The following is a 24,541-nucleotide window of genomic DNA, read 5'->3' on the forward strand; positions in this document are numbered from 1 at the left end:
TTCTGGGTCTGGGCACTGTCCCAGAGCTGTATAGCTCAAGGCTATCATCCTACTCCCGGGCCTGGGTGTTGTTTATGAGCTCTTTAGCTTAAGGCCTTAACCCCGGAGCCATAGCCCCACTTTCCATTTTCTAGTGATTAACTGGAGACAAGAGTCTTATGTTCTTTAGTGTCCAGGCTGGCTTTGAACAGAGATCCTCAGATCTCAACCTCCTGAGTAGCTAGGATTACAGGCATGAGCCACTGTGCCAGGCAGGTTCCAAACTCTTTGCTTCTGTTTCTTCTATCTGTATTATTTCTTTATTATTTCCTGAGTCCCCATGAACCGTTTTTCCTTCCTCCTTTCCCATCCTCAGAATCTGATGACTTTTGTGTTATTGGAGCGAAAAGTGTTGAAAGCTGTTTGCTATCTTGTTTCCCCCACCCCTTCTGTTACTGAGCTACACCCCAGCTTGTGTGTGTGTGTGTGTGTGTGTGTGTGTGTGTGTACACATGTACTTATAGTGGTACTAAGGCCTTGTGTTTGCTACAGCTCCAGTTTTTTCCATCTTAGTTATTTTTTGGATAGGATTATACACTTGCTCAGCAGATCAGACTTTGATCCTTCTACTACTGGTGCTTTCCATGTAGGTGGGACCATAGGCTTGTGATACCACAACAGCTTGTGGGTTGAGATTTGGGGACTCAGTAACTTTCAAATTTCAATCCTCTTTCCCAGCTCCACCCTTTGAGTAGTTGGGATTACAGGTGTGAACCACTGAAACTAGCCCCCCCCCACTTTTTTTTTTTTTTTGCCAGTTCTGGGCTTGAGCTCAGGGCCTGAGCACTGTCCTTGGATTTTTCTCAAGGCTAGAGCTCTACCACTTGAGCCTCAGCACCACTTCCAGCTTTTTCTAAGTATGTGGTACCAAGGAATCGAACCCGGGTCTTCGTGCATGCTAGGCAAGCACTCTACCACTAGGCCAAACTCCCGGCCCCTTTTTTTAACTGAAGCAACTTTTCCTTTACTGTTAGTTCATGACGGTGATGAATGCTCATGCAGTTTGCTGCCTCTGCCTCATTCCTTCTGATGGAGGTGACAGGAGGAGTAAAGGAGCCACACAATCATTACTCACCCTGAGACTGGGGAAAGCTCCTAAAGGCTACACTGGTGGGGTTTTCATGGTTTGGTGGTCTTACAGCAGGCTGGTGGGATCCTGTCTAGTACCTTCTGTCCTCTCTCAAACACAGGCTCTAGAAGAGGATCTGAACCAGAAAAAGAGGGAGCAAGAAATGTTCTTCAAACTAAGTGAAGAGGTGGAGTGCCCAAACCCTACCACCCCCAGCAAGGTCGCCAAGTTCTTCCCCTACAGCTCAGCCGATGCTTCCTAATGCCCGCAGGGAGCTATGACTGGCAGTATGAGGGCCCAAAGACCCTTCATCCTCTGCAGACAAGTAACTCAGGGCCCTCTCTTCCTCGTTTCTGCGGACAGCTGGGCCCAGCAGAGCCGTGTGTCACAAGTCTTTACTCCCTCATGGAGGGTGGCTCACTCCTGACCCTGATTGTCCTCATCCCCAGGTCCTGTGAAGCTGCCAGTGATTTGGGCAGCTGGGATGAGGGGCCAGGAGAATGGGCATACTGTGGCCTCAAGTTCCTGCCTGTTTTGTTGTCTGTGGGCTGAAGCATGGCTGATGGTCGCTGGCCTCACCTCGGCTCACCTTGTGGTGTGTAGCACCTTGAAGTGTGATAAGAACCATTAGCCATGTCAGATCTCAGAAGTGCCAGGCCATATGCCAGCTCTTCCATGGTGTCTTTGTACCCTGGACCTACTTTCTGCTTACAATGAAGTTGTTCGTGTGGCTCATGTTAGGTGGGGCATTGTGTAGGGAACCATACTGGGTTTTGACCTCCGCGATCAGGAAAGGCACAGACTGTGCTGCCAATCTGCGACTCATGTTGGCCTTTGCATGAAGTCCTGTGTTTAGCCCACTTCTTGGACTCCACCAGCAGGCTGCACATAGCTCACACTGTCTGCCCCGCCCCGCCCCACCCCTACCACTGCCCACAGGTACCCTGGGAAGGCTCTTTTGCTGGGCCACCACACATTTCAGACCAAGCTTGGTAGTCACTTGGACTTGTCAGGAAGAATGTTTTCTGCCCCCAGGAACATGGCAGAAGCAAAGGTTCTGTGTCACATGGGCCCCTGGGCCTTCAGGTTGACCCAAGGTGCTGATCTTTGCAGAGTGCGTTTACAATGCAATATAAGCAAATGCTCCAGCCAGCTGATATCCTGTTTACAAAGCATACCTTCTCTCACCTTGATCTCTAAACATTCCACTGAAACAGAAAATGAACAGCTTCTTCAGGAAAATAGTCACTTTTCAAAAACCTTGCAATCCTGATGACGGTGGGGACTCAGGGGTAATGGAGTTGGTTCTGCTTTGCCTGCAGTCGATGGTTGGGAACCCTGAGGATTCGTTGGCTCCCCTGGATGCTTCTCTTGATTACAACTAATGCTTGGCGAGAGAGGGCCAGTCACTGAACAGGCAAAAAGGATGTGGGGTTCTGAATTTTTACTGTGAAGTAAAGAAGTTCTTGTGGCAGGAGAACCAGTGGTTTACTTAGGTTTGGCTTGCTGGGTGGGACACACTGAACATCTGCATCTTTTCATCCTATGGGGCAGAACCCAGCTATCTGTACCAGAAACCCAGTTGCCCTGGTGAGGCCATGTGGACAGGTGATTAGGCAGGGCTGCTGGGGCTATGTTTACAATCCTCCCTGCAGCCAGGGCTATGATGTAAGTACCAGGTGAGATGCCAATTTCATGGTTCAGGGAAAGTTCTGCTACCATTCCCTCACATGGCTTGTAGCTTCCATTGCTCAGGTCTATCATGACACTGCTGCCTCATTGCTTAGTACCAACTAAGTCCTTCTAGCTACCCTGTGCCTTATGGATGGGGTCTCGCCTGGTCCTCAAGATTCACAGCTGAGCCTACATACAATGCTCATTGCTGAGAAGTCCACACAGTATTCCTCATGCCTTGTGCTAAATTTCTGTATCCGGGACAAAGGTTTCTCCTTTTGGTCCATTAACATATTTCCTTTTATAAAGAAGTTATTTTTATGTAGTTTCTAAAACTTATGAAATTTTGTAAAATGTTCTCTGTGAAGTTCTGTGAGAATGTAAATATGCTTCTAATAAATAACAAAGTAATTTGCATTTGGGGTTGTTCTTTTGGAATGGAGTAAGAAAACGGGAGTAATTACCCATGTTTGCAAGAAGGGGTTTATACTCTTTGAATAGCCAGGTGCCTCCCATGTGAGACAGCAGGTCAGGCTCTAGGGTTTTTGTCTCAAATGATGCATAGGAATAGAGAGCGGGGAAAATATGTGTGGGCATGTTCTCTTCAGCCCTCAGTATCATTTTCCTTTAATAACATGCTTTGACCTCCAAGAGTTTTATAGGTTACATCCTCTCAACAACCTTGAGGAAGACTCCACTATTCCTGTTTTGCAGATGAGGGAGTAGACCGTAGGTAAGGGTCAGGCCAATCTCATAACCAGGCTGACTTAGAATCTGTACCACTTGACTCAAGATAAGGTAATTCTGTGATCATGACAGGTCAAGGCAGAAACAAGACCCCATAATCATGCATGAACACAGATCAAGCTCAAAGGAATACTGTCTAGGCCACCAGAAGAAAAATGACTGAACATCTTCAGCGTAATATGAGGGGCTGCCTCTTTACCAAGTTACAGCCCTAGCCTCAATCTGAGTGAATCTTCACTCGTTCAAATAAGATTTCCTATGATGTCCAACCCTGGAGTGACCCCTGTTCCTGACTGCACCGCTCCGGGGCAATGCCCTGCTTGCTTAAAGCTCACGCCCTAAGACCCTACCAAGACTCCCGTGTTGCTTCCGGGCGAGTTCCCTCGCCGCAGCTCCTGGGGGAGTGCTCCTGCTTAGTCCTGCAGTGGAGGCAGAGCTGCGGGAGGGCCCGCCCTGGAGCAGGGGCTTCGGCTGTGTTCAGAGCTGGCTGCCAGCGCTTACCACGGTGCGGCGCCGCTGGAGAACTCAAAGAAAGAGAAAGTCCGGTTCCCCCGGGATCTCTCTCCCACCAGGGTCCCGCCTCTCCCCGCCCAGGCGCCCCGGCCTGGCGCCCTCGCTCCCGGGCCGCGCCGCGCGCCCACCCCACTCCCGGCCAACCCTGCGGCGGCACCATCCCCCGTGGTCTCCCCTCCCAGGGAGCCCGCTCCCCCGGTGGTCCCGCCCCGCCTGGCCTGGGCCGCAGCACCCACCTTCCACCCCGTCCTGCCACCCGCGGCACCGCCGAGCAACCAGCCCGCGAGCAGCCGGCTCGCAAAAGCCGACCACGCATGTGCGGAAGTCGGCGCAAACGCAACGTCGCCGCCGCCGCGTCAGACTTTGCCGCAGAGTTTCCGTTCCGGTCTTCACTGGCCGGAAGTCCGCAGCGACCCGCCGGAAGGAAAGGCTCGCGCAGAGCCTGCTGGGATTCGTAGTCGCGGTGCTTTCGTGGCCCACCCTGAAGGAGTCCCAAGCCCCCCCCGGGGGGGTGCTCAGCCCCGCACCTCTCTCTCCGGCGGGTCACGCCGCTTCGCAGCCGTCGCGGGACGCCGGGCGGGGAGGGCCCGGGCGGACCCTCGCTCCCACAACGCCCCGGGGCCGCGGCGGCCGCTGGGAGCCGTAGTCCGACGCCGCGCACTGCGCCGGCCGAGCAGAGGGCGGAGCTGCCGGCGGCCCGGGCGGGCGGGCAGCTAGAGTGGGCGCGATCCGCCTCTGCCGCCGCCGCCGCCGCCGCCTCAGCCGCCCCGCCGCCGCCGGCGCCTCCTCTGCCCGGGCCGTTCGCTGTGCGCGGGGAGAGCGAGGCGGGGCCGCCATGGAGCCCGACTCCGTGATTGAGGACAAGACCATCGAGCTCATGGTGAGTGCGGCCCGCCGGACCGTCCGTTTTCCGCCCGTCCGGCCGGGTGGGCCTGCGCGTCCCCGCGCCCGGCGCGAGGCCCGCCCCGCGCTCTCCCCGCCGCCCCGGCCCCGGCGCGGCTCCCGGACGCCCGAGGTCTCGGGCCGGGCCTGGGTCGGGCACTCGGCGCCCGCGGCCCCCCTCCCCGCCGCCTCGGGCGACGGCCCGCCCGCTCCCGCCGCGGCCCTCTCTCCGCACCCTCGCCCCGTGCCTCGTCCTCCTTCGCAGGGAGCCCGCGTCCCCGCCCTGCCCGGGCCCGCTCGGCGCTTCCTCGCCCCGCTCCGGCCGGGAGAGTCAGTGGAGCGCGGGCGGAGGGGAGCCGGCCGGGCCGCCGGCGCAGGGCCTCCCCGGCCGGGCGTCCCGGGCGGCTCCGCGGTTCCTCCCCAGCCGGGGCTGTGCGGACGCCGCCCGGTCCGAGGAGGCCCGGCTCTCCCGGCGGCGGGGCGCCCCGAGGCCTGGGGCCCGGGCCCCCGTGGGGTCAGGCTTTTAAAAGGGACAAAGGAAGGGGTGTTTGCAGGACGAGGTCCCAGGTGCTCTGCCCGCCAGGCCCCTGGGCGGGGAATGGCACCTGGGCCGTTTGGGAGATGGAGGACGGGGGATCCTGGGCCCCCGGGGAGACCCTGCGACCCGCTGGCCCGTCCCCCAGTCCGCGGACGCCCCAGAAAGACACCTGGAGCGTGGGAAGAAGAGGTGGGGGATTGGCTGTGCTGGGGAAGTAAAACAGGCAGGGATGGCCTGCCAGCTGGAGCATTCGGGACGCGCGCTGGGCTGCTTCTTGAGGCAGCCCGGACAGTTTCTTTTGTACCTTTGCTAAGACAGCAACAGCTTTCACCCAGGGTGGAGAGGAGAGGTGAAATCCACTAACCTGGCAAAAAGTTTTCCCATCGGACTTTCTGCAGCGTGAAAATGTTTATTGAGTCAGTGATTCCACTAGGTAGGGGTGGTGACATCAGAGCCATTTCCTCCATTTAAAGCTATAAATAATCAAGGGTGACACTGAAAGCCCGCTGGTTGGTTAGGCACATGGTTTCTGTGGATGGTAATATCCGGGGATCGGAGATGCAGGCTTTAAAAATGGAAGTGTACAGTAGCATAGATATGGAGGTACCTTAATATTTGCTGCCCTCTGCATAACCCACAGAGCTGGACTTGTCCGGAATTCCTGAAAAACAGAGGAAACAATCCTACCTCGGGTGTACTCTGTGTGTGTGTGTGTGTGTGTGTGTGTGTGTGTGTGTGTGTGTGTGTGTGTGTGTGTGTGTGTGTGTGTGTGTGTGTGTGTGTTTGTGGGGCTGAGGTTTGAATTCAGAGCCTTGAGATTACTCAGCAGCTGCTGTGGCCATTGAGCTATGTCTGGAGCAGTCGTGTCTGATTTGAAAGTGTGTGTGTGTGTGTGTGTGTGGTTGTTTACAAAGGGACTGTGTCACTTGTAGGTTTTTGTGTTTCCCTTGTTGGGCAGTTTTTTCTTTTCAGCATCATTTATCATTTGGCCATAACTATGAGTAACGTAATGCATTAATTTGGTAAAATTCTTTAATATTCGGTAAAGTATTTTAGTTGTAATAATGTATGTCACATTCTTAAGGATGTACAATAAATGTACTTATAATAGGAGTACTTCATTGGAAAATATTGTTACTTGTATAAAATAAGCCATACTGTACTTCCATTTCCGCTCAGTAAAAAAAAAAAAGCTAAAATACCTATTTTCAAAACAATTAGAACAGAGTAATTCAAATAATTGCCTTTGAGTGTATAGTTAAAATTAAGAACCTTTGGCCTAAATTTACTTGCTTTCTGTGCTCCTATTTTTAGAAGTTTTGATTCTGGAGGTGTAGCTTAATGTAGTTCAATCCCAAGCACCTTAGCTGTTTGATTTTTATGTAATAGGATTATTAGAAATGTATCAAACAGGAAAATGGTACTGTGGCTCAAGTGGTAGAGCGCTCACCTTGAGCTGAAGAGCTCAGGGACAGCGCCCAATGACGACCCCCCAAAAAAAGAAATTTATCAAATTTAAAAAAGACTTTTTAAGGATTTTAATATTCTTTGCAAGAGACATAAGTTAAGACTTAGCACTTTTCATAAACATGTTTGTTTATGAAACAAAGCGCAGGTGCCTGTCTCCAGATTGAGTAAATTCCAGGATCAAATTTGGAAATGCCTTAACATTTATTTACATGAGCCTCTATGTAAATGAGTTTTCAGAACTATGTTAAGATGTTTTATATTGACTTCAAAACAATATGATTGAAGGAGAAAGGGGTTAAATTGATGGTATTCTGAAAGCCCAGAGCATGAAATATTTCAGATTTTTATGGGTGTTTTGGTACTCAAATATTTATGATTGTGCTTTCTGTACTAGTTTGGTACTTAACGGTTACCAAGATAACTTTCATGTGATATTCCAGTACAGTCTCTGTGAAGAAGAGAATACTTGATTCTTTTCATTCCTTCCTGTCTCCCTCCTTCCATCTCCCCCTCTCTTTCTTTCTATCATTATCTCTCTATTTTAGTTTGAATTGGGGGAAGGTTCTTTTCTTTCCTTTTTTACTTTTGTTGGTCATAGGGCTTGAGCTCAAGGGTCTGGGTGCTGTCCTTAAGCATTTTTGCCCAGGGTTAGTGCTCTACCACTTTGAGCCACAGTGCCATTTCAGTGCCATTCCTGGTGATTAACTGGAGTTAATCTCATGGGGATTTTTCAGCCCCATTTGGCTTGAACTGTGACCCTCAGATCTCAGCCTCCTGAACAGCTAGGATTACAGGTGTGAGCCAACACAGCCTGACTCTCTTTTGTTGGAGTGCTGTGGATTATAAACCAAGAGCCTGTTGTGCTAGGCAAGCACTTTACCACTGAACCCACTGTACCCCCACCTCAGTTCTTGCACTTTGGATAAGTTGGTTCCAGATGTATCTTAGTAGTAAAATACAAAATGCATTGCTTTTGAGAGATCCTAGTTTTGATCTTTAGCACGGAAGTAGAGGGGAAAGGCAGAAAGAGAAGAAAGATAGTTTAGCAGAATAATTAAATCTCCAAAATTCACTGCCTCCCCCAACCTTTATCCTGCCTGTGGATTGGGTTTACCGAATATACAGTTGCTGATAATGAATACTTTAACTGCCACGTGACTTTTATGGCCAACTTGTGGGCCTGTTTTTTTTTTTTTTTGGTCAGTTGTGAGGCTTGAACTCAGAGCCTGAGCACTGTGGTGCAGAGGAATCTAACACAGGTTTTCATGCCTGCTAGGCAAGCACTCTACCACTAGGCCAAACTCCCGGCCCCTGATTTTTGTTGTTGTTGTTGTTGTTTTTATGTCTGATTTTAGTAACGTCAGCTTCATTCATTCATTCATTCATTTATTAGCTGGTCATGGGGCTTGACTCTGGTCCTGGGCACTGTCCCTGAGCTGTTTAGCTCAAGGCTAGTGCTCTACCACTTAAGCCACAGCACCATTTTTGGTTTTCTGGTGGTTTATTGGAAATAAATGTCTCACAGACTTTCGTGCCTGGGCTGGCTTTGAATCACAATCCTCAGATCTTAGCTTCCTTAGTAGCTAGGATTATAGGTGTGAGCCACCATTACCTGACCAGAAAATAATGTTAAATAATGTTTAGAGGTGGCAGTCTTGTCTCTTGAGGATGTAAGTAAACTACTTCCTTCTTTGCACAATTAGTGGATAATTTATACTTTATTATTTGTTGAAAGATTCCCCTCTGCTAAGTGACCTAAGTGAGTCATTTCCTTTCTGTCTTGTATCTGAATGAAGCAATATAGACGAGCACATTGGCTCTCATTAAGAAGGTGGGCCAGAGTGCTTGCCTAGCATGCATGAAGAACTGGATTCCATTCCTTAGTACCACATACATAGAAAAGCCAGAAATGGTTCTGTGGCTCAAGTGGTAGAGCGCTAGCCTTTAGGAAGCCCAGGGACAGTGCTCAGGCCCTGAGTTTAAGCCCCAGGACTGGCAAAAAGAAAGAAAGGAAGGAAGGAAGGAAGGAAGGAAGGAAGAAAGAAAGAAAGAAAGAAAGAAAGAAAGAAAGAAAGAAAGAAAGAAAGAAAAAGAAGGAAGGAAGGAAGGGAAGTTATATATGCATATATATATATATATATGGGTTTTTTTTTGTGTGTTTGGGCTTTTTGTTTGTTTGTTTGTTTTTTGCCAGTCGTGGGCTTGAGCTCAGGGCCTGAGCACTGGCCTTGGACTTTCTCAAGGCTAGAGCTCTACCACTTGAGCCTCAGCACCACTTCCGGCTTTTTTTCTATGTATGTGGTACCGAGGAATCGAACCCGGGTCTTCATGCATGCTAGGCAAGCACTTTAACCACTAGGCCAAACTCCCGGCCCCTGTTTGTTTGTTTTTTTGAGATAGTCTCACTGTGTAGCACTGAGCTTTGAACTCTCTATCTTCCTGCCTCTCTGCCTCAGGAATACTAGGACTACAAGCTTGTACCAAAAATGCTAATTTTAGTGGGTTATAAGCTCAAGGAGATAAAAGAAACTGATGACAAGTTAGTGGATATTTTTCTTTTTCTTTCCTCTCATTGACTTTCTAAGTAGGGTAGGTGGGGTTGTTTGTCCATATCATCAAGAAATTGGATCTTTGTTACCATCACCTACCTTCCTATGTGTCTAGTACTATGCTAATTTACAGAATGTGATTAAATAGACACAGGCTTCATAGAGTGTCCAAATTAAATAAACCACATAGACCTTATAGACCTTATTGACATGCCTAAAAGAGGTTGTGGCTTGAGTATAAAAATCTTTGCCCATGATTTTCCAGTAGGTTAGGTTAGCTGTTCTTTCTGATTTGACAAGGATAAACATGTTTCTGCATACAAGTACTGGCACTCTTACCACCTAACTGTTGTAATCTATGTCAGGCAAACCTTGCAAGCCCAGGAAAATCACTAAGCCATTATGTAGGTTCACAGAATGACATCCATACCTTTGAGTTTGGGTTTATGAGTTCTAGAAACAAAAATTTTCTGCTCTGTGAACTCTGGGATCTTAGGTCCCATCTTGTGACTCATATATACACTTAGTGGAAAAGAAAGTATTTCTGATCCTAGTGATTCCAATTTTAGCTTCTGTCTCTCTTTAGATCTCAGGCCCCCTTCTGGTGCTTTCTCACTTAATTCCTATTCCAGCCAAAGTTGGAGGATCATGGCCCTCCAGTTTATGTTCCTACTGTTTGTTCCCTTTGTCAGCGCTAGTGTGAACTGCTCTGTGCCTATTTATTAAAGGCTCCATACTTATCTGGCCAAGTTGGCTTAGATTCCATCTCAGCATTTTGGTTGTTGTTGTTTTGCTCATACAGATAAGCTTCTCAAAAGCAGAATAGACACACTTTGGTGTTAGTTTATATGATGAGATGAGAGATCTTGTTTAGTACCTGTAGCATTGCCTACATGATAATAGTTAGTAAATAAAATGAATTCAGACACTTTGTATTTATCTTGTAGTATAAAAATGTTTCTAGGCTTGTGTTACAATTAATTGTATTTCCTATTAAATGATAAACTCATGGAAAGGGATGGGACATTCATCTTCCTCCCACACTTAGCTCCTTCATATTATATTCATTCTTATAGATGTTCAGTAAGTGTTGAATTAAGATTTCCTGGTGATTATTTCCATACATTATTTCTTTCTGTCTTTATTTTAGCCATCTTTTTTTCTAGAAAGTTGTCATCTTGGTTATTAATTCTCATAATAATCTTATGAAACATATATCTTATTGATATTATAAAACCTTATGGTTGTGTCTAACTTTCCCTTCCAGAGGCTGTAATTGATGATCCTTTCACTCTTCCACAATGCTCACCGTGTAGATATTCAGTAGATAATGATTTGGATTTATGTTAATTTGTATTTTTTTCCTTCTGCTATAAAGACACTCACCCCTACCCCTCTTATGCATGTGTGCATGCGTGCATGTGCATGTGGTCCTGGGTGCTGCCCCTGAGTACTTTTACTCAAGACTAGAACTCTACCACTTGAGCCACAGGTCCATTGCTGGCTCTTTTGGTGGTTAATTGGAGATAAGAATCTTACAGATTTTTTCTCCATGGGTTGGCTTTGAACCATAGTCCTCAGATCTCAGCCTCCTTTGTAGCTAGGATTACAATCATGAGCCATCAGAACCATTTGATAACCTTAAGACACAGATGGAGATGGATGGAGGAAAAAGACTGGTGAAGGACAGTGGAAGATGATGTGGTACGGGGCATTCATAGACATTTTAATAATCATGCAGACGCTTAGATACTTAAAGATTTTTTTTTAACATATCCCAGAGTGGTTGCTAACAAAGAATTAAGAAACCAAATTCATTTTAGAGCCACTGGTTAAATTTGCAGTTGGTGAGCATTGAACTTTAAACGTTCTCTGGCTGGATGCAAAACTGATCATTTTGATAATTTTGACTTTTAACAGTTCCCTAGGTTTCTTTCTGAGTTGTGTTGTTGTTAATTCAATTAGTTGGCAATAGGGCTAAACTTGTTGATCAAGAGTGAGCTTGCTCTGTTAAGTTTCTGCTTGATCACCATTGCTTAACAGGAAGTTTGTCTTTGTAGGCAAATGAGAGACTAGGAAGACATTCCAATAGGCTGTCTCTAACCTTGGTCTTAATGGTTTGACCAGACTCTGTTCCTTGGAGTTAGCAGGAAGTGTTTTTTTTTTTTTTTTTTTTTTTAGGAAATTCCTTCTAGTAGTCAGCTGTGGAAGTAGAGACACTGGGACATTATGAAAAACAGGAGGAGGAGAAAGAGAAGCATGCTTGTGCTCTGACAAGGGTATACATGTAAGTGTAATGAATGTACGAAAACATTCTCTAGTAGAAAACCCTCTAGACTGCACAGAAAAACCAAAGTCAAGGGTAGGTAGGCTCTGTTATTGGGAAAAAGAGACTTTTCTCAATGCTGTTTCACATGTTTATTTTTGTGCTGGTTCTTGGGCTTGAACTGTGATCCTCAGCGAGTAGCCACTGGGGCCTGTGGCTCTAAATTTCAAAGAGAATTCCATGATATTCTGTTTACAGAAAATGTGTTTTTATTTTTAAGAATTAAGAGCATTAACCAGCCTTGAGAATTAGTAGTAGGATGTACCTTGTTTATTTGTAATGACTACTTGAGAGTGGCCAAGAAAGAAGGGCAGAAACAGGAAGAACTTGGTGCTGACACTTTCGTTGTTTTTGGTTAATCTTTGTATCCTTAGCATAAGATTGGCCACTATTTAGGCACTGAAGAAATGTTTCCATTAAGAGAAGTGGGAAAAACGAACTTACTAGTACAGGGTAAAGGCCAGAGAATTCACAACTTTTAGAAATGAATTGATTAGTGTGAATTGTGATTGTATCTTGCTATCATTTATTCTATCCACATTTTAGATATAGCAAACCATTGAATTAGCAGTTACTAGCCATAATTAAGTGGACACCTTTGTCAGAATTGGATTTCCAGTTTTTTCTTGTCTCAAGTCGTTCAGTGGGGGAGTGGGACCTCATTATTTATATTTTTATGTGTTCTCTTTTAAGTTGTGAGTGGAAAGCTATTTCTTTCCATCTGACCATTATGGTAAAGTTAATCATAAACTGGTATCAGTCATTTCAGTGGCTGCTCCAAAATGTTAAAATATAGAACCTCTTTCATGATTGCCTGTGGACCTTTAACATTCTTAGAATTTAAAAATTGCTTATAGAGTTGAGACTGCTAAGCACAGAGACTAAGTACTGTTATGTTTTGTTTTGTTTTTTAATTGTCAGTATTTCGGTTCCTTGGAAATCAGAAGATCTAGAAGATTGCCATTTCATGATGATTTTATCCATTTAATCACTTGGGCTGAAAAATATTCTCCATTCTCACATTTACTTGATTTAGGACCTTTGAGAATAAAACGTAGTTCTTTTTTTCTCATCCCAGGAATTAGTGGCCTTTCTGATCCTTGGTCTTCTGTGACAAGGCTATTAGGCTCTACCATGTAGTAGAAATATATCGTAGGGGAAGTTACATCTTTTACTCTTTCGAGAATTAAGTACGAGTCACTTATGTAAAGGGTCTGGGCCATTAGCAACCTTTTAATAAAGATGTTGGTATTATTCAACTGCTGTCGGAGTACTTTGACAGTAGTGTGGCAATTGAGGCAGTATCAGATGTATGAGCAAATAAACACTGTTATCTAAATTTGTATGTCTTTTCCCTCTCCTTAAGATTTTTTTTTTAGAATTTGTGGTACAAAGAGGAAGTTGATATGGTAGAAAAACCATGTTTGTAGAATATGGACTGGGCTTAGGTATAAAGGTGTCATCTATCTAGCAAATTGTTTATTAGTGTTTGTTATTCTCCCTATGGCTGGCAATTGGGGTTTAAGCCTTTAGTGAATCAAAAGCTCACTCGTCATTACTTAAAAAATGTTATATATTCCAGCTGAACATCAAGGATTGGGTAATTTATGTAGATTATATATCTTTTCTGTACCAGCATAAAAGATTTATTAGGTTCCCTAAATGAATATCTTTAGTATGAGATATTTGAGCCCTCCTCTGTCATTTATTTTTGGATGGCAAGCTTTTTTTTCTTTTACAGACTAGCTCCTTAGAAACTGATAAGAAAATTCATTGTAGTTAGCTTTTCAGGTACAGTTTATGTGGACAATAGACAAATTTATAGTTGCTCTCATTTGCTCTCCATGCTATTTATGGTGAGTGCATATTAATATTAGGCATGTTTCATTATTTCTCATATAGAATCAAGTCCTTCTCAACATAGAGATGAGAACTACTGTTCAATAGCTGATGTCAGTGTGTAATTTCTTTCTGAGCCTCAGCTCCACCATTCCATTGACCCTTCCATTTCTCTGTGGCTTCCTTTGCCATTGGTGCCATGGTGGGTGTATGGATTGCTCTCTGTCTTTCAACAGTTACCGAAGTGCATGTTTGGGATTTTGTTGAAGAAAGCTGGATACAGTAAACGGAAAGAATCTTGGAAGATGATTGACTGCTGTCTTTTCTCAGACTAGTCTGAAAGGGAATACCCCCATTCATTCTGGATTGGTGAATCTGAAGTACAAAATATTTTCCAGGTGGATCTGAAGTACAAAATATTTTCCAGGTAAGCAATTGCCCTGATTTGTTTTGTTTTGTTTTGTGGAACTCACCTCACTGAAAGGCATTTAAGGGTTTTTTGTTGTTGTTGTTGTTGTTTGTTTGTTTGTTTTGTTTTGTTTTTCATCTCTTTTTTTCCATTACTAGGGAAAGGAAGTAATACTAGGTATTTGTGTTTAGTGTTAGTTTTGGATGTGGATCAGTATGATATATGAAGCAGAATTGTTAGCAAGAACTTAGTTTCAGTATAAGAAGTATCACTATAGATATAAGTAGTTTTTAGTTAGTCTTAACAGAGCATAAATTAAAGAGGAAAAAATTTTTATGTTTAAGCATGATTTATAGTATATCTGGTCACAATTTTTTTTTTAGTCATCATGTAAAGTAGTGATCTTTTATCCTTAGGACTTTTGAATGTCCTCAAGTAAAGTTTACTAACTGCATCAACTGTTTATTGAGAGAGCTCTACTAAGTGCCAGACCCTGTTGTTAGGCATTTTACATATTTCTTATTTAATTGCCTATTATTTCACATACATTTTATAGTGAAATGGAACTTAGGTAAGAATTAGGGGCAATTTTTCAGGGTCAAACATCTAGTAAGTGGCAACACCAAGTGTTAAGCTTGATCTTTGTGCCTCCAAAACTTTGATTCTTTGCTCTAGTAACACTTGGCTTGTATTTCAGCTTCTGGATTTTCAGCCTGATATTCTATGGCAGGTTTTAACTTGAGGGACAGATTCTGGCTCCTTGTTTGGCCTGGTATTTTCATCATTTTGTGTCTGCTTAATGAAAAATCAGATTGTCAGTTCATCAAGTGAACATGAAGGCAGTTCAGGGAGTTGTAGGAGGTGCATTAAAATGCCAGGACAGGTTTTGGTTTGGTGAACTCAAACCTTCTTCTTCTTGGTTTCTTTTTGGTATTTATTGGTATTTAAGTAGCTTATTAAGGCTAAGGACACAACTTAAATGGTAGAGTACAAGACCTTGAGTTCAAACCCCTGTAGTTCAATATATCTTCCCCCTCCTCATCATCCTCTTTTTTAAATTTCTCTTCTTTCTCTTCCAGTTTTCTCTCTTCCTTTTCCTTTCTTCCTTCCTTGTATCTTTTTTCCTGCTCTTTTTCTTTGTCCTCATCATCGTCCTCCTCCTCTGTCCTTCTGTGTAGCTCAGGTTGCCCTCAAACTCATTTTGTAGACCAGGTTGGCCTTAATATCATGATTCCGCTTGTTTCACCGCATTTTCCTCATTTGTTCACCATTACAATGGGACTTGTATATTTTAAAATGTGTCTTTCTGACTAAGTAATTGAATTCTATTACTTCTACAACTTTAGCAAATGCCACCATCCTAGCTCTTGTCCTTTGGAATGTCTGATCAGCATGTACAAAGCAGCTCCTCATTCCAAGGTTGGAGTAATAATTAACCAGCCTTGTAGGACTGATGCATAAAACCACAATTCTAATGTATGGATTTACAATGGAATTATGTATGTCAACATGATTAGTGTATTTTGTTCTGACAGTAAGGTCTGGGTCCTAGATCTTAGTCTAGGTGCTAGACTAAGGGATCTATAGATTAAAATGAAATGAATACAGTATTAGCTTTATATATATATAGGTAGATGTTACCAAATCATATGGACTCTTACCAGAGAAGTGAGATATGTGCTGGTCCTGGGCGCTGTCCCTGAGCTCTTCAGCACAAGGCTACCACTCTACCACTTGAGCCATAGCACCACTTCTGGTTTTCTGGTGGTTATCTGGAGATAAGAGTTTCACAGACTTTTGTGTCTGGGCTGGCTTTGAACCATGATCCTTAGATCTCAGCCTTCTAAGTAGTTAGGATTACAGGCCCAGCCTCTTGTTGTTCTTCTATTCTTGAAGTAGAAAGATTAACCTTACTAAATTTGTATTTTAGGGAACTAATTTTGGTAAGATAGATTGAAGAGATTGAAGTTAGGGACGTCATCTGGGCTGAGTGATGTCAAAAGGGAACCTGAGCACTCACAATGGGGATGGCAAGGATGGTGTAACTCTAAAAAAGGTGGAGGTAGTAGGGTATACAGAACTTGGGGAATAGCTTTAGTGTAAGAAAGATTAAGAGTGATGGTTTGAATTTTCACTGTTTGGCCTTAGGCCCCTAGATGGATGTTGATTTTCTCTCCTATGGTGCAGATTACTAGAAAGAGAAGAGATAGAGGAGGAGAGAGAATGACTTCACTTTGGTGTAATGGACTCGAGTTGCCTGTGCATGAGGGTCTAAGAGAAGTGTCTAGTAGGGTGCCACTCCTGGTACACTGATCTGGAGTACCATAGGTAGAGCAAGGTTAGTGAAATTTCTCACTAGAATTATAATATGATCTAGACTGAGATGGGTGAATCTACATACTAGTGTATGGGAATATGCCAGCATAAAGAATAAGCAGTATTAATGACATTTTAAAAGACATTTCTGACATCTCAACATGAAGCCTAAAGACAAGTGTCAGCTATTCTATTTACAAATCAGTTGAAAAAACAAAAGTTAGCTGTGTTGAGATCCTGTGTTGGTCTCTAGCGTGGCTTATCCTTAGGCAATGTTTTTTTTTTTTTTTTTTTTTTTAAAAACAGTATGCTATTTTTTCTTTTGCCAATACCAGGGTTTGAACTCAGAGCCTTGTAATGGCTCAGCTTGTGTGACTTAACTCTGTGAGCCATTCCACCAGCCTGGCCTTTGGTGATTATTTTGGAGGTGGATTTTTATAGTCTTTCTTGTCTGGGCTGTTTTTGATCTTCATTTCTCCAAATCTCAGCTTCTTGAATATCTAGAGTTGCAGGCATGAGCCACTGTTGCCCATTAAATACCTGTATTTTTTTTTCAAAATTTTGACCTAGATTCAACAGTTACTAAAATTTGGTCCTAATTTTGTTATTTCTGTGCCCTTACTGTCCTTTTTTCTCTGTTTCCTTCGTTTATTTCTGTTTTCATGTTGCACGCATCATACTTTAACCTTTAGCATTTTCAGTAATTATCTCCCCCCGATAAGGATAGTATCTGCTTGGCTCTCCTCTCTCTTGCTACCGTATTTTCCGCTCTCCCTCCCTATATAACCACAATTATATACACTTACATTTTGTGCATGTGCTTAAATGTGTATGTCTCCCAGTGCTGTTTTCACATTTAAGAAAAAGTCATTTTGTAGTATAATATCAAATATTCAAAAAGGGCTGACAGTGTAGCATAGTTGTAGAGCATTTTCTAATTTTACCAGGAAAAAAAAATCTATTAACTTTCATGTTTTTCCTACTTGTTTTGGTAACCAACTGCTGTCTTGTAAAACAGACTACAAAGTGCACTGTATTTATTTCTCTACTCTTAATTTAGAACCATCTCCTTTTCTTCCTTTCTTGATATAATCTTTTATTAGTTAGTTGTCTTTTAGAAGTGTAACCTTCTGCAGTTTTTTGAGTATTTTCTTACTGTGTCATTTAGTTTGATTTTGTAGCTTCTATACCTCCTTGACACTGGAGGTTTTATTCAGTGATTCCAACCCAAACATTTTGGGCAAAAGGTTAAATCATAGGTAAGTAGGCACTTAACATTATGTGCAGTTATGCTAAATTTAATCTCTTTGGTTAAGAATACAACACCCAGAGGTCTATATAATGTGCGTTTGTTTTTTTTTTTCCTCCTCTGCTATTAGGAATCTACAGGGCACTATATTTGGTAACTTGTAAGTACTGTACTTATTTACAATTTTTCATTCAATGAAAATGTTGTTATAAAAGGGTTACAAAGCTGTGGTTTTCTAATTGTCATCCTCTTTCCACTTAGTAGCTAGCGTTCACAGAGGCCACTGTGTTCCTACACCTTGCTTCTCTGTGTTGCCATGCTCTCAAGAGCTTTTATTTATTCATTGTGCTAGCAATCAGTTACAGTCTTTACTGATGACACTTTGTCCCAGATTTGGCTAAGGAGAGCTAGTTGCTGCTTCTTTTTGACATGCCCACATAAGATTTTGTGTTTCCTGGCCCTTTATTCTTTTATGGAATAAGGCATTCTAGGCTCTTTTGTTTGTTGTTGTTGGGTGTGGGACTTGAACTCAGGGCCTGGGCACTGTCTCTGAGCTCTTTTTGCTCAACTCTAGTACTCTAACCACTTGTGCCACAGAGCCACTTCTGTTTTTTTTTTTCTTTCATATTTTTTTATTGGAATTAATAGAAGGGTTACATTATATTCGCCAGATAGAAGGTGCATTACTTCACAAACATTGATATCCTTTCTCATGTCTTGGTCCCCATTTTTCCCCCCCACCCCGCCCCTCATCTTGTTTCCTCCTCTTCCCTATCCTATTTCAAATAACCAAATAAACATATGTACAGTATATCAGATAACAAGGTAAAATACTGTAACCATATGAGATAACCAAGGGACAGCAGAAGAGATGAGAAATAACATAGTACATTAAGGACAACAATCAGTCATTATATGGCTTTTGTTTCTATATCCTGGAGATCCTTTCATTTAGTGTCATACTATATGGCCTTATGTATCTAGGTTTTGCTCTATTGTAAATCTCTGCTAGGAGAGCTCAGTGTTTTTACTGATTATGAAACCATTGAGCCTATGTTCCTTTGAGTCTGGCTTATTTCACTTAATATGATTTTTTTCTAAGTCTTTCAATTTCCTTACAATTGGGGGGCTGTCGTTCTTTCTTAACAGCAGCATAGAATTCCATTGTGTATAAATACACATCTTGTTGATCCACTCATCAACTGAGGGGCATCTGGGTTGGTTTCATATCTTTGCTATGGTAAATAGTGCTGCAGTGAACATCATTGTGCTAGTGGATTTAGTAAGTCCTTGTTTCTGGATGAGTGGGTAGATGCCAAGTAGTGAAATTGCTGGGTCATAGGGGAGCTCTATGTTTAGTCTTTTGAGGAACTGCCATACTGCTTTCCATAGTGGTTGAATGAGTTTGCACTCCCACAAACAGTGATCCCTCCTGGCCACATCCCCTCCAGCATCTGTTGTTATTAGATTTCTTGATATGCCCATTCTAACTGGAGTGAGGTGGAATCTTAGACTTGTTTTGATTTGCATTTCTTTTATGGCCAGAGATGTTGAGCATTTCTTCATGTGTCTATAGGTCATTCTTATTTCTTCTACAGAGAAGACTTTCTTTAAATCTTTGGCCCATCTTTTAATGGGATGGTTGTTTCTTGGGAGGTTAATTTTGGAGTGATTCAATTTTTTTTAGCTGTTGATCTATTTTAGATATGAGGACTTTGTCTGTTGTATGGTTAGTGAAGATCTTCTCCCACTCTGTAGGCTTTCTGGTTAGTTTGCTAGCTATGTCCTTTGCCATACAGAAGCTCTGCAGTTTAATGCAGTCCCACTTATCCAGACTTTCTTTGATTTGTTGTGTTTCTGGGTCTTTATTAAGAACTACTTCTGTTTTTTGAGTGGTTAATTGGAGATAAGAGTCTCAGGGGAACTTTTCTGCCTATGTTGGCTTTGAACTCTGATCTTCAGGTCTCAGCCTCTTGAGTAGCTAGGATTACAAGTGTGGGCACCAGTGCCTGGCTAGGTTTATCTTATACTCTTCCCCTAACCAGTTCTTCAAATAGCTCTGGCTCATTTCATAAGAAGTGATATTTAGAAATGCTGCATTATTGAAGCCGAGGCTAAGAAATACGTTTAAAAAGAACCATGAGTTCATGTTATTTTTTAACTTAATATTACAGAAAAGTTTTCACCTTAGTCATAATGACACATTTTGTGACACTGATAATCAATACTACTTAGACCAGTAGTTTTATTTTCACCTTACCCCTTTGTTCAAAATGTAATGATACTTGCTACTTTTGTTAATACTTAAGCCTTAACTTATTCCCAGGATTTTCATGATTTCAGTGACATAGTCCAAAGAAGATAAAAACAAAGTAGAGGAAAAGGTAAAAACAAAAAAATTAATTAGGAAAATATGCTGAAGTCAGGGGTACACAGACCAAGTCAAGGTTAGCTGTTTGAGAAGGTGCACAGATTAGGCTCTACTTGTAATAGTAGTACTCTTTATCTGCAGTAGTGTGCAGAACTCTTGTAAACTTAGATGGTAAACATATTCCTCGCTGTCTAGGGTCAGTTACTGAACTTGGCAGTTGTGGCTGCTACCCTCATTGCTGAGTTGGAATACAGTGCTGCTTACTGAGATGTAGGTCAGGTTTCTCGGGGCAGAGTTTCACAGCTCTCTGGAAAAATCTAGAGGATTTGTTTTACTTTCTGTAGTGTTGTTAGAGTTTTGATTTTTATCTTATTATTTTTCTTGTCCCAGTACCTGTGGTTCTGGCATGAATGGGATTTTTTGGGAACATTTTGTTTTGAACTTCTGTTTGACAAAATAAAATGACTTCACCAGAAAGTACACATTTTTAGGAATATTTCAGTTGTCGCATATCATGTCTTTATGCCCTTAGCCATGTTCAATACTTCTTTTGTGTTTTTTCCTATTTTGTTTTAACTAATTATTTAAAGTTTGTTATGATTTTCCAGTTGAAAAGTCGTAGGAAACTCAGCTCAAAACTAGCTTAAGCCAGAAAAGGGAATTTGTGATTTGAAATGAAAGATAGATGTGGATTCAGATTTTCAGATGCAGGATGCCTTCTAGTGCAAGTGCCAGGCTCACCATTGATAGCGTCAGCAGCTCCAGTTTTCATCCTTGTTGTTGAGCCTAGGGAGAAAGACTGTTCTCTTTTGGTAAGGTTGAGGTACTTCCTGGAAAGGGCCATTTGGGTGTTTATAACCTCATTTGTGGGCCTTTAAAATGACCAGTATAGGCAAGTGGCCTAGTCAGCTACCAAGAGGCATTTGTGTCTGTCCTATCATGTACCAAATGATTCTGAGGGTCTTGTATGGGCACCACTTTTCATTCTTTAGGATATGTGACCACCACTGAGTCAGTTACTGATGCTATTTGTCTGAGACATAATATTCTGTCTTAAGGGTGATCTCTAATTTATTGAACTGAGTCCTGTTATAGGCATTTTCTCTGTCATGCTGGATTAGGATTTTATGTAATCCTTCTGAAAAACTTGGATGTATTTTAGAGTTATGAGTGATAGTTGTGCAATAAGCAAGGATAAATCTCCCCTCCTCGATTTTCTCAGGAATGAGCCACTATGATTTTGATGGTCACTTCCATTTCTAAGAGTAAAATTTCTAGGTAAAATATTTTATAACATTTAGCATTTCTCGATATTTTTAATGACAGTTTGACATGGGCTCAAAATTAATTCCTGGGAAAGAATTTGATAGAATGTGTCCCTAGCATATATAAGGCCATAGGTTCCATCGTCTGCGTCACAGAATGAATGAGCAAAAAAAGGAAGAGGGGAAATAAAAAGAAAATTGTTCATTTATCTTACCAAAGATAAGGCTGAAGACCATTGCAGTTTTGTTAGTTTTGAAGTCATTATTTGAACATTAATTTATGTGTGTGTGTAACTGTGTGTGTCAGTCATTACTGAGCTGAACTCAGAGCCCGTTTTATCCCTGAGTTTTTTGTGCTCAAGGTTAGCACTGTACCATTTGAGCCATAGCTCTACATCCTGCATTTTGGTGGCTGATTGGAGATAAAAGTCTCACGGACATTTCTGCCCAGGCTGATTTTGAACTGAGATCCTTAGATTTCAGTCTCCTAAGTAGTTAGGGTTACACACACGAACCACTGGCACCTAGCATTTGAACATTAACTTTTCAGCATTACCTTTTTCTTTTTTTCTGCAGAGCTAAAGACTAAACTCAGGCCCTTGTACTTGCCAGTCAAGTGCTCTTCTACTGAGCTAAATCTCCACCTTTCAACAAACATTAATTTTTTTTAAAGTATTTAAGGATAGTTTAGAGTCTAGTTTTGAGGTCTGATTCTATGATTGGTGGGTTGTGTTTAAGCCTCTAAAACTTGACAAACATTTTCTGTTTTCCTCATTTTTCTTCCCCCCCCCCCCACTTTTTTTTTTTCTTCCTGGACCTCATTGTCATTTTCTTTCCTTATCACATGTCCAAGGCTGAAAATACTCAAAGTGTAATTGCTACATAATTATACAGTTACTAAGAATTAAAATATTAAATGTATTAAATGGGGCCAGGAGTGTGGCCTACTGGTAGACTGCTCACCTGGCATGCTTAAAGCCCTGGGTTCAATTCCTTGGTACCACATACATAGAAAAAGCCAGAAGTGGTGCTGTGGCTCAAGTGGTAGAGTGCTAGCCTTAAGAAAGTCCAAGGATAGTTCCCGGGACCTGAGTTCAAGCCCCAGGACTGGCAAATAAAGTATTAACTGATGTCTTAATTTATGTCACGTACTTATTGTCAAACTTTGTTATAATAAAGTGCCATTATATGCAAAATAAAGTATGTTAGATGTGAAGGTGTAGCCCACTATCACTTCTTTAGCATCTTATGGAAAATGTAATTGGGTTGTGAATTAGCTGTATTCTATAGCTTGAATACTTGATTTTTGGTTTTAAATCAAGTTATTTTTGGTGGAAGTTTGCTCTGTTTTATAAGTCACCATGAAATGTTTAACACCAGAAAGCCTGAGTTTTGAATCTCACAAGATGTCTAAATGTTCTGTGACCTTCATTTGAGATACTGTCCTTTAAATGCAACAGAATAGTAAGATACAATAGGATAGCTCTTAATTTGGATTAACTTTAATTTTTGGTCTCTTGGCTTTGAGATGAGGTAAATCTTGAGGAAAAAAACTTAATGATTACTCTAGATCTCAAATCCAGCTGGCATTGTGTTTTTCTTTTGCACCCATCTTCTTTGAAGGTGATTCTTTAGGACCCAATCCTCACTACTCACTGTAGAGAGATTCCCAGTAGATAATGTGTTATGGCTACCATTTTATCTGTGTCTAGTAGCCCCAATTTAATGATGTCACTCCTCATTTTCTATTTTGCAATGAGAGCATGTTGAAAGTTTTTTTTTTTTTACAGTGGAGGGGAAAAGGACTTTGAGTGTACATGTCTTATCTACTCATAACCAGCTGAAAAAAATTTACATTGTATACCAAATATGAAATGAGTATAGGTATTCTAAGATAATCTTTTAACTATTTTTCACATCATGCTTTGCTGTACCTATCAATGCTCATTCATGTATACTTATCATCACCTCTAGTAGTGGCTTGAAAATTAAAATTGATGATATCTCACTTGAAGGGATTAAAAGATTCAAAGCATTCTTCCTAGTCTTTAACAACTTAGCAATGTCTATAAAAATCCATTATTTTTGTACTGTTTCCATCTTTTGCCATTGGGTTACTGTTCAGTAGGCTTATTTTCTTGCTTGAGGGTTTTAGAAAATATGGGATTTTTCTTTGCTGGCTTGAACTGTCTTGGCTTTGTCTTGATAGTGTGCTTCCTTTCCTCCTCCTTTTTTTTTTTTTTGGTCTTTGGTTGTGGGACTTGAACTCTGGGCCTGGGTATCGAGCTCTTCAGCTCAAGGCTACCGCCCTACCCCTTGAGCCACTGCGCCACTTCCGGTTTTCTGATGCTTAATCAGAGATAATTTCACGGACTTTAGTGCCCAGCCTGGCTTTGAACTGTTATGCTCAGAACTCAGCCACCTGAGTAGCTAGGATTACAAATGTGAGCCACCACACCCAGCCTTTTCTACTTCTTAATCTATGAATTTTGCTTCCACCAACTCCAGCTTCATAGCCCCCCACCCTTGTGTTTGATAGCCTACTTGTGTTTTTTCTCTGTCAGATATTGTGGAGACAGTAATGTATACTTAGACACCACCCCCCCCCCAAAAAAAAACCATCTAGGACAAGTTGATATAAAACAAGAGTAGCCACCTGGGGTGGATTGACTGTGTGGGCTATATAGTACACAGATTCTTACATACAGCCCTTTCCCTCTGTCCCTCTCCCTTCTCTCCCCTCTCTCCTGTTCCTCCCTTCCCCTCCACCTCTCTTTTTGTCGGTTGTGGTGCTTGAATTCTGGCCCTGGGTGTTGTCCCTGAGCTCCTCAGCTCAAGGTGACTGCCCTACCCCTTGAGCCATAGTGCCACTTGTGGTTTTTCTAGTGGTTAATTGGAGTTAAGAGTCTCAGGGACTTCAATGCCTGGGCTGGCTTTGAACTGTGATCCTCAGGTCTCAGCCTCCTGAGTAACTAGGATTACAGGCATGAGCCACCACACCCGGCTTGTCTTCTCTTTCTTCTTCCTTTTAGGAGACAGGGTCTTGCTATGTAGAATAGGCTGACCTGAACTCAAGATCTTTTTTGTCTTAGCCTCCCAAGTTCTAGGATTATTACTCCCATTCTGTGTAATGTTCCATGTTAGATGGAATGCTATAGAAGAAAATGTTTCTCTAAGCTTTTCTTATCACATACTTAATATTTTAATGCTATGTTTTTGCAGAGGATGTACCATTTATTAGTTCTTTGTCTTGTGCAGTTTATTTTGATTGGAATTGTTTTCTCT

General features: G+C 42.4%; 2 protein-coding genes across 11 annotated transcripts in view; both read left to right on the forward strand.

The window, feature by feature from the left end:
- Positions 1-3,197, forward strand: part of Stk10 (serine/threonine kinase 10) — a 58,374-nt gene extending 55,177 nt beyond the window's left edge. For all 3 annotated transcript variants that reach the window (XM_090321186.1, XM_090321188.1, XM_090321187.1), the window contains one exon: positions 1,230-3,197. In XM_090321186.1, the coding sequence (XP_090177312.1) occupies positions 1,230-1,370 (141 nt within the window). In that variant the 3' untranslated portion in view covers positions 1,371-3,197. The remainder of the gene's footprint in view (positions 1-1,229) is intronic.
- A 1,575-nt stretch (positions 3,198-4,772) lies between these two features.
- The window catches only part of Fbxw11 (F-box and WD repeat domain containing 11), an 84,869-nt gene continuing 65,100 nt past the window's right edge, over positions 4,773-24,541 (forward strand). For 3 of the 8 annotated variants that reach the window (XM_090321234.1, XM_090321235.1, XM_090321238.1), the window contains exon 1: positions 4,773-4,922. In XM_090321234.1, coding sequence (XP_090177360.1) covers positions 4,878-4,922 — 45 coding nt within the window. In that variant the 5' untranslated portion in view covers positions 4,773-4,877. Of the gene's footprint in view, positions 4,923-11,662; positions 11,769-13,882; positions 14,074-24,541 lie in introns of all 8 variants that reach the window. The other 5 variants (XM_090321237.1, XM_090321236.1, XM_090321240.1 and 2 more) reach the window with 5 other exon arrangements.

This window comes from Megascapheus bottae, chromosome 29 (genome assembly GCF_031878675.1).
Source record: "Megascapheus bottae isolate mThoBot1 chromosome 29, mThoBot2.hap1, whole genome shotgun sequence".
Classification (NCBI taxonomy): domain Eukaryota; kingdom Metazoa; phylum Chordata; class Mammalia; order Rodentia; family Geomyidae; genus Megascapheus; species Megascapheus bottae.